This window comes from Anomaloglossus baeobatrachus, chromosome 12 (genome assembly GCF_048569485.1).
Source record: "Anomaloglossus baeobatrachus isolate aAnoBae1 chromosome 12, aAnoBae1.hap1, whole genome shotgun sequence".
Lineage (NCBI taxonomy): Eukaryota > Metazoa > Chordata > Amphibia > Anura > Aromobatidae > Anomaloglossus > Anomaloglossus baeobatrachus.
In genome coordinates, this window is record NC_134364.1 from 89,807,081 (window position 1) to 89,817,099 (window position 10,019).

At 43.2% G+C, this 10,019-nt stretch overlaps 1 protein-coding gene across 2 annotated transcripts in view; it reads left to right on the forward strand.

Annotated features, from left to right (window-relative positions):
* The window catches only part of GABPB2 (GA binding protein transcription factor subunit beta 2), a 42,504-nt gene extending 38,624 nt beyond the window's left edge, over positions 1–3,880 (forward strand). For both annotated transcript variants that reach the window (XM_075329515.1, XM_075329516.1), the window contains exons 7-9: positions 409–588; positions 665–777; positions 986–3,880. In XM_075329515.1, the coding sequence (XP_075185630.1) occupies positions 409–588; positions 665–777; positions 986–1,279 (587 nt within the window). In that variant the 3' untranslated portion in view covers positions 1,280–3,880. The remainder of the gene's footprint in view (positions 1–408; positions 589–664; positions 778–985) is intronic.
* The last annotated feature ends 6,139 nt before the right edge of the window (positions 3,881–10,019 follow it).

Sequence of the window (10,019 nt, forward strand, 5' to 3'; positions counted from 1 at the left end):
CTGCTCACATTTATGAGACACAAATATATACGTCTAAACTATGCTTGTGAGGTGATACAGGGGCTTTAACCAGGTACATATTTCTGGCCATGAACAATGGGAGCTGTTTCACCATCTCACAAAACCCTGGCCAAAGTTTATCTGAGCACACAAATATCCAAGGGTGCCCAGACTTTTGCTTTGGCTTATTTTCATTTTTGTAATTTTTTTAAATGTAAAAGATTTTGCCTAACATACCAAGGAAATGTATCCTCTATAAGTTTATGCCTTTTTAGGTAATTTCATCTTCAACGTTTTTAACTGTGCACAAGAACAGTAATTTTGACCATGGTACCTAAACGTTTGCATGGCTTTGTATGTATGTAGATACTATCACTGGACTTTAACTAAGGAAAGTTTTATCTCCAGGCTCCACCACCGAGCTTGTGGATTCTTCGGGCGCCTCCGTTGGGCAGATTATGCAGAACCGAGGCCAGAGGGTGATCACCATCGTGACAGATGGAGTAGGGCTCGGTAACCTGCATGGGGGGTTCACTGCAGATCACATTCAGCATCCGCTCCTAGTGACCATCCAGAACGGAGAGCAAGGTGAGCTAACATGGTGTACAGAGCGGGTAGAGGAGGGGAGTAAGTACTCGTGTAACTGCTGACATTTTGTTTACAGTTCTAGCCATCCCTGAGGAAGAGGTGATAGAGGAGGTGATTACCGAGGAAGACGTACCCCCAGCCAAAAAAGCTCGCATAGAAGTGGAGGAGAGTACCACAGAAAGGAGGCTGGTGAGGATACACAAGTGGAGGGTCTAATCAGGAGGGAGGGGGCGGAGGGTGTAATTGAGGGGGAGGGGAGGTCTAATCTGGAGGGAGAGGGCGATGGGGTTGGGGTCCACTCTGGAGAGAGGGGGCGTTGGAGTCAAGAGGTTAACAAAGGGGTGGATATGGCCGAGGTCCTATAGCTGTAAATCTCTGCATCTCTTCCTCCGTCCAGGACAATCACCACGATGAGGACGCAAGGCGACTTCTCCAGCAGCAGCTGCACGAAGCGAACGTGCGGGCACAGGAATACCGGCAGCAGCTCCTGGAGAAAGAGCAGGAGGCGGAGGAGTACCGAGTGAGGCTGGAAAACCTGGCCCGACAACACATCAACGGAGACAGCTTCACGGTGGTGGGGGATGGAGATACCATAATCATCTCCACAGAGGAGTTACAGGGCACTGAAATGACAGAGATAGAGACAGTGGAACATTACTGCGACATTCCCGTGGAAAGCGTTGTGATGTGACCCAGCCACCTCCATTGTCACAGCAGGTTAGAGAACTTTCCACCTTGTCAGGGGTCCGAGGCCAGAAGAGGTGGCGAATCATTGGTCGGGGAGGTTCGGGAGTCCTGAAAGTAGCCCCTCAGTTGCACTACTACAGCAATCGTGTATTATGAGGCGCACACAGCTCTGCTTCAGAGATACGTCGGCCTCCTGGTGGTCGCAGCAGAAGTGGTCGAGCCTCACTGTAAATGTACATATATACTGTATATAGGCTCCTATATTTATATATTCTCCAGCAGCCTCGTCCACTCCTTCCTTCCCTGTATTATACATTGCCTGTCCATTCACTACACGTCACACAAAATAGTGGTTTTCTAGCTGTTGATAACCGGTCCTGCTGGGAGCTGGGTTTTCCAATAACCAGAAAACCACAAGTCTGAAAATATCATCATATTGTTGAATTTGTCCTCTTATCTTTTCATTTCATACCAATACATATATTTTTTTAATTTTGTATTTATTTTTATTTTTTTATCTTTTTCATTTTTTTTTTTTTTTGGTCTCTTGATCAAAACTTGACACTTGTGAGCTTGGCTTGCTCGTCAACAGGATCTGTGTGTGGTCACACTTGGGACTCCCGAGGCGAGAGATTGATGTCTCGTATTTGCTGCGGAACATGGTGGAATAAAAAAGACAGAACAGACCAGGCAAAGGTTACGCCGCGGTGACAAAGTTTCTACATTTGGCAGGCTGTTGCCATGGCAGCAGCTCCCGGCCCACTTAATATTCATTAAAAGCCGAGATATTGGAATATAACACTCATATCTGTAGTCGGTCTCCGTTAACTCCAGTATAGCTGATGCCAAAAAATACATAAATCACAGTGCGTACAGTCTGGGGTAGAAAATGTGCAGAGGTGACGGTTCCCTCAATACGACACTACTGGGAATTGTTAATGCTTTAGGATTTCTTTGTTTTATTTTCTCATTTTATTTTTCTCTATTTTTATTCTGAATATTTCAACATTTTTTGGTTTCATATTCGTTTTATATCCAATTATGGGACAAAAAAAAAAAAGTGTGTATGTATATATACTACTATTATTTTCTTTCCCATAACTGGATCTAAAACCAATAAAAGGAAGAAAAATAAACCCATTTTATGTGTCTACCTGTATATAAAATGTGTGGCGTGTATGTACGTATGTATGTGTGCATGTGTGTGTGTGTGTGTGTGTGTGTGTGTGTGTGTGTGTGTGTGATATAGATATAGATAGATAGATATATATATATATATATATATATATATATATATTATTTCAGCTCTGGCAAACATGAGACCACTGCAAAATTTTCAGATTTCCTGATTTTTCTCTTTATAGGTATATTTTTGAGTAAAATGTAAATTGTTCTTTTATTCGATAAGCTACTGACGACTCGTAATTTCCAAGTAATAAATTTTGTATTTATTTTCTGAACATGAGAAATGGTCAAAATAACAAAAAAATGCATTGCTCAAATAATGCAAAGAAAACAAGTTCATAATCATTTAGAAACAACAATACTAATGTTTTACATCGGGAAGAGATCAGAAATCAATATTTTGTGGAATAACCATGATTTTTAATCACAGCTTTCATGCTTCTTGGCTGCTTTCCACCAGTCTTTCACACTGCTTTTGGGTGACCTTATGCCACTCCTGGCGCAAAACTTTAAGCAGTTCTTCTTTATTTGATGGCTTGTGACTATCCATCTTCCTCTTGATTACATTCCAGTGGTTTTCATTGGGGTTCAGGTCTGGAGATTGGGCTGACTATGACAGAGTTTTGATGTGGTGGTCCTTCATCCACACATTGATTGACCTAGCTGTGTGGCATGGCACATTGTCCTGCTGGAAAACCAGTCCTTAGAGTTTTGGGAACATTGCCTGAGCAGAAGGAAGCAACTATTATTCCAGGATAACCTTGTATTGATACGTCCTTGATTCATACGTCCTTCGCAAAGTTTAATCTGCCCAATTCCAGCCCTGCTGAAGCATCCCCAGATCATCACCTATCCATCACCAAATTTCACAGTGGGTGCAAGACACTGTGGCTTGTACACCTCTCCACGTCTCCGTCTAACCATTTGACGACCAGGTGTTGGGCAAAGCTAAAAATTAGACTCATGAGAGATTACCTTACTCCAGTCCTCATAGGTCCAATCCTTATGGCCTTTGGAAAACTTCAGCCTCTCTCTCCTTTGCTTATCATTGATGAAAGTTTTTTTTTCCTAGCTTTACATGACTTCAGCCCTGCCTCTAGGAGCCTGTTACGAACTGTTCTTACCGTGCCCCTTCATTCCAGCTGCCATTTGCCATTCCTTTTCTAGGTCAGTTGATGTAATCCTGCGGTTGCTGAGTTACATTCGAATGAGATTGGTGGTCATCCCGGTCAGTGGAGAGTCGCGTTTACCTTCTGCTTGTCTGTCTTCTGGTTGGAATTCAACTGTCACTGGAATGGAATGGCTGGAAGACATGTGGAGAAGCTGATTTTTATAAAACTGTCCAGTGGTCTCTTAATTTTTGGCAGAGCTACATATATATATATTATATGCGTGTGTGTGTGTGTGTGTGTGTGTGTGTGTGTGTATATATATAAAATATATATATATATATATATATATATATATATATATATATATATATATATATATATATATATATATATATATATATATATATATATATAAATATATAATATATATATATATTTATTTTTTTTTTTCCATAACTGAAGTAGAAGTATAAAACTGACGAAATGGAAAAAAAAATATAAATGTCTCCATCTAAGGTTTTTTTCCTAGTTGGAAATAAAAAACTAAACTTGTATGTAAATTTAAAAAGATATATGATTATCTTTTTACATACATATAACATTTTATTTTTTTTTATTTCCAATTGGGGGAAAAAAATCTTAAATGAAAATATATAATATAGTAAAAAAACAAATTTGCTTCCTTTTTAGTTTTTGTTAAGGTAAATTTATCTCTTTGCATATATCTAAATCTATGTATGTTTTGGTTTTTGTTTTGTTTGTTTTTTTTCCCCTTTGAACTCAAAAACTCAAAAGTTGAAAAATTTGCCAGGCATGAATCTGTGCTTTTCAGTAAAATCTTGTATGTAATATGTTTTATATGGATGTTATTTATATGAAGGGGAAGAGGGGAGTGGAGATGTTGTATAGTACGTTACGTAAAATATATGTGGAGAAAAAAATATGAACATTCTGATTTTGACACAAAGACCGTGTAGCTTTTGGCCTTGTGTGGATAATAATCACAAGTTTCCCCTATGAACCAATGAATTGGGTTGGTTGCTGTCCTTGACTCCCTCCCTTGCAATCACTTTTTGTCTCACTTCTGTGTAAAGCATTGGGGGTTACGGAGCACTAGGAGGGAAACTATTGTTGTTTTTGGAAATGCTGTTTAGCTCCCAAACTATTTTGTTAATAATGTGAATTCATTTTCTTGTATTCTGTACATATTTTTTTTTTTTTGTTCCTAATTTGTAAAGCATTTTATATTTCAATAAAAGCCTTTTTTATATTTTCAACTAAAAAACTCATCACTAATTATTATGTTCTCTCCATCGATGGTAAGTGAAAAGACATTTAAAAAGGTTGTGGCTTTGCTATGCCACCAAGAGAGAATGTTGCCGTTCCCTTTATTTCCTTGCGGATTCTATGTTACGATTTGAACTAGTGACGCTATAGACCAGTGATGGCGAACCTGTGGCACGCGTACCAGACTGGGCACGCAGAGCCCTTTGTGCTGGCACGCGCGCTGTCTCCACACTAAGCCACTTTGAACTGCCGATGTGATCGCGCCAGCAGTTCAAAGTGGTGTTTAGCAGAGGAGACCTCTCTCCTCCCTCTGACACTCCTCCTCTCCTGGGCCGCAGGCCTGTTGCCTAGGAGACGGAGGAGCGTCAGTAGGTGGCGCAGGCGTCTTGTGGCCGCGCGGTGGAGCGGGTGCTAGGTGAGGTTTATTTTTTTTTTTTTATTTTTAAGCTGTGTGCGGCTGTGCCAAGGTGTGGGGGGACAGAGCCAGCACGGGGCAAACATGGGAGCACGGGGCATACAGAGCACGGGGCAAACATGGAGCGCACAGGGCATACAGACAGAGCACGGGGCAAACATGGGAGCACGGGGCATACAGAGCACGGGGCAAACATGGAGCGCACGGGGCATACAGAGCACGGGGCATATAAACAGCACGGGGCAAACATGGGAGCACGGGGCATATAAACAGCATGGGGCAAACATGGAGCGCACGGGGCATATAAACAGAGCACGGGGCATATAAACAGAGCACGGGGCATATAAACAGAGCACGGGGCATATAAACAGAGCACGGGGCATATAAACAGAGCACGGGGCATATAAACAGAGCACGGGGCATATAAACAGAGCACGGGGCATATAAACAGAGCACGGGGCATATAAACAGAGCACGGGGCATATAAACAGAGCACGGGGCATATAAACAGAGCACGGGGCATATAAACAGAGCACGGGGCATATAGACAGAGCACGGGGCATATAGACAGAGCACGGGGCATATAGACAGAGCACGGGGCATATAGACAGAGCACGGGGCATACAGACAGAGCACGGGGCAAATAGCACGGGGCAAACATGGAGCGCACGGGGCATTCAGACAGAGCACGGGGCATACAGAGCACGGGCAAACAGAGCATGGGGCATACAAACAGAGCAAGGGGGGAGAAAAAGGGGCAAACAGCACGGGGCAAACATGGCTGCAAGGATAGGAGAAACGTGCAAAGATGGAGAGAAACATGCAAGGATGGGGGAAACATGTCTGCAGGGAAGGGGGAAACATGGCTGCAAGGATGGGGGGGAAACGTGGCTGCAAGGATGGAGAGAAACGTGCAAAGAGGGAGAGAAACATGCAAGGATGGGGTACATTTAGCAGGAAGGGGTACATTTACCAGTATGGGGGATATATTTACCAGAATGGGGGGAAACATGCCAGGATAGGGGGGAACATGAACAACATGCCAGGATGAGGAAAAATGCCAGGATGGGGAACATTTAGCAGGAAGGGTGACATTTATCAGGGTGGGGTACATTTACCAGGAAAGGGGACATTTACCAGGATAAGGGAACATGCCTGGATGAGGTACATTTACCAGGATGGGGTCATTTAACAGCATGGGGGAACATGCCAGGATGGGATACATTTACAATGATGGGGTACATTTACCAGGAATGGGGTGCATTTACCAGGATGGGGAATATGCTGGGATGGGGTACATTTACCAGGATGGGGCTATGATGTGGACAAATATACCAGAATGTAGGAAATATATATCAGGATGGGGAACATGTTTACCAGGAAGTGGCCAGAAAGAGGGACAGAACTACACAAAGAAGGGGGAGGGGAGCAACTCGTACGTCTTTATGGGATTTCAGGATGTTCAGACTTTGAAATGTAGATGTGGATTACAGGGTGACATCTGATTGCATTCCATGCTAAAATCTCTAATATGCTGCAATTTTTTCCAGAAAGATCAATCCAACTGCTGTGTCTGGAAAGGGCAGGGGCTCAGCTTCAATGTGTGGTAAGCATGCATGAGCGTGATGCCCCCTGCTGAAGAGAAGAGAAGACTGCAAAGGGAAGGTTACAATCAATTATTTACATAATAGGATTGGTTGGCATTTCGGGAAAAAAATTGATTTAGGGCTACAGTTTGGGCACTTGGCCTGTAAAAGGTTTGCCATGACTGCTATAGACTGATCTCCTTTCTAAGAGAACCAATAGGTTTGCAGACTTCCTTTTGATTGATCATCACCCTCCGGTCTTTACTTCCTTGTTCTGTCTCAACATATTAAAATTTTCAATGCCTCAGTGAGTTGTCCAGTGCAATGACTAAATGATTGGCACCACTTTTGTCATGTTTGCGAAGATAAGGCCAGAGAGAAAGTGGTTATGCATGGGAACTGGAGAATGGAGGCAAGTATTCCTGTTAAAAAACAAACAAACAAACAAAAAATGCTAACATGCTGGGCAACCCTTGTAAAAAATAATCATAGGGATTTGCAGGGTGCAGCTTGGAAGAGTCCAGTGGGTGGTTCTATAAGTTAGGATACATCATTATAAGCCCGACCTGTTTTCTTCTTGTGCATGTGGCACAAAGCAAGGTATACTGACTTTGAGTTTAGAGCACCACGCATGCTAGTGGTCTCACTTTGAGGTGCTGGGGGTTTTGGGGGGTCTATTTAGACTCATCATTAAAAGATTTTACTAGGACTATCGTGATAATAGGCTGTTAATATCAGATCGGGAGTTTTACACTTATCTTTTAATAGCTGAATCTCAGTGCTATGACCATTGATAGTACATAGGGCCAGAACATCACAGCTTTAGTATGCAATCCCCAACTGCTACTAATTTTGTAAATTATCTATTCTAAGGATAGTGAGGTTGTCCTGGACTAAACCTAAGTAATGAAGAGTTATCTGGGTGGGCCTGCTGTACAGATGAGTCTAGCACTGTTAAGGCCACTTTACATGCAACGACATCGCTAACGAGATATTGCTGGGGTCACGGAATTCGTGACACATCCGGCCTCGTTAGCAACATCGTTGCGTGTGACACGTACGAGTGACCGCTAACGATCCAAAATACCACATCGTTGATCGTTGACACGTCGATCATTTTCCAAATGTCATTGAACTTCTGGCAAGCAGGTTGTTCGTTGTTCCTGAGGCAGCACACATCGCTACGTTTGACACCCCGGGAACGACGAATAACAGGGTACCTGCGTCCTCCGGCAACGAGGTGGGAGTGACCTTCATGCGGCTGCTCTCTGCCCCTCCGCTTCTATTGGTTGCCTGCTGTGTGACGTCGCTGTGACGCCGCACGAACCGCCCCCTTAAAAAAGGGGTTGTTCGCTGGCCACAGCGACGTCGTTAGGCAGGTAAGTACGTGTGATGCTCATTACCGATTTGCCCGTGACGCACAAACGACGGGGGCGCCCAAGCAATCATCTTTTTTTTTTTCTCTCCACAATTCTAATTGTTAATAATTCAACAAGTGTGTGTTTTGGATAAATTGGTGCTGTCCAAAAGGCACCCATTTCTTAATTCTTACGTTTATTAAATCATGACAAATATCCCATGATAAGAGACAGGATTTGGAAGAGTCGTGTCTGAGCTGTGGATTTCATGTACTTGTCAAGATGCATTTGCTGCAGCTGTTGCCATGGAGGCAGAATGTAAATTGTCACTTGATTTCACCGGTCTGACAGCTCGACGGTGGACGTGACTCCTGCATATTTTGAATGATGATGATGTGTTTGGAATAATCATTAAAGGGAGTTATGTCAGCATAGGCTGGTTAGTCACACCAAGTGCAGGCACTTGGTGCAGGCACTTGGTGCACCCCTTTCACATCCAAAAAGTACTTTCTCACCTACTTGTTATCCATCTATTGCTGCCATTTTCTGGCTCTATAAAGCCAGCGCTGTCAATCAAAGAGGGGGGGATGAGATAGAGGGGAAAAAAAGTAGGTGGGAAGGTGTGCTTAAAGGAGTTGTCAACTTCATGGACAACCCCTTTTTAGTTAATCTAGTTCTCATAAAAGCACAACAGCTTATACTCTCCTTATGTGCCAATGGCGTTCCAGCAATGTTGGCACTGACTCGCCGACTGCTCCCATGACGCTATGCTACGGGAGTACAGCAGTCAGTGGCTGTCTCATTCGCACTTCCTTTTGTTCAAAATTTACATTTGTCATAACTTGGAAGTCAATAACCTGGGCTTAGAGAGTTGGACAAGTGAATCATTCTTGGCTTGGGGATCGATGATAACCTGGTCACAGATAGTTGGCCAGTAACTCATTCTTGGCCAAGAGATCGGTAAAGCAATCTCAGAAGGTTGGACCATTGACTTATTCCTGCCTTGGAGATCGATACGCCTGCCTTTTCTCAGAAGGTTGGACCAGTGACTCATTCTTGGCTTAGGGATCGATAACTCTGCCTCAGAGGATTGGATTGAGGACTCATTCTTGGCTTATGGATCGATAACCTGGCTTCAGGAGATTGGACCAGTGGCTCATATCTAACTCCGGAGATCAATAACCCGGCCTCAGAGGGTTGAACAGATGATTCATACCTGACTTGGGGATTGATGGCCTGACCTCAAAGGATTGGACAAGTGACACATTTTAATTTGGGGATCGATAGTTCAAGTCTCTGAGGCCAGGCTATCAAGGCCCCCTCTATCCAGTTAACAAAGTGGGAGCTCGTCGTGACATCCAGCCTAGCGAACCTTCATGATGTTCAGACTTTATGCAGAAGTCCAAGAAAAAGTAGAATAGAAGTCCAGCTCAAACCTACGAATTCTTCTATATTTTATTCAGATAAAGTGCATTACCCAGCAAATAGTGGACACGTGAGTAGCGAAATCATCACGTTTCAGGTGTTTGGCACCCTTAATCATGGGGTTATGATTAAGGGTGCCAAGCACACCTGAAATGCGTTGATCGAAGAAGAATTCATATGTTTGAGCCCGACTTCTACTTTTTCTCGTATTTTACTGGCTATTGGTAAGCTATTTCCGTGGCTCCACAAGGAACAAAGATTGGCAATATGGTGAACTGGACTTGACAGATAATATCAATGCAGGAGTCCTAAAAGTTTTACTAGTTTTTACTAGTTTTACTAGTAGTAATGTATGTAAATGAAAGTAACTACGAGA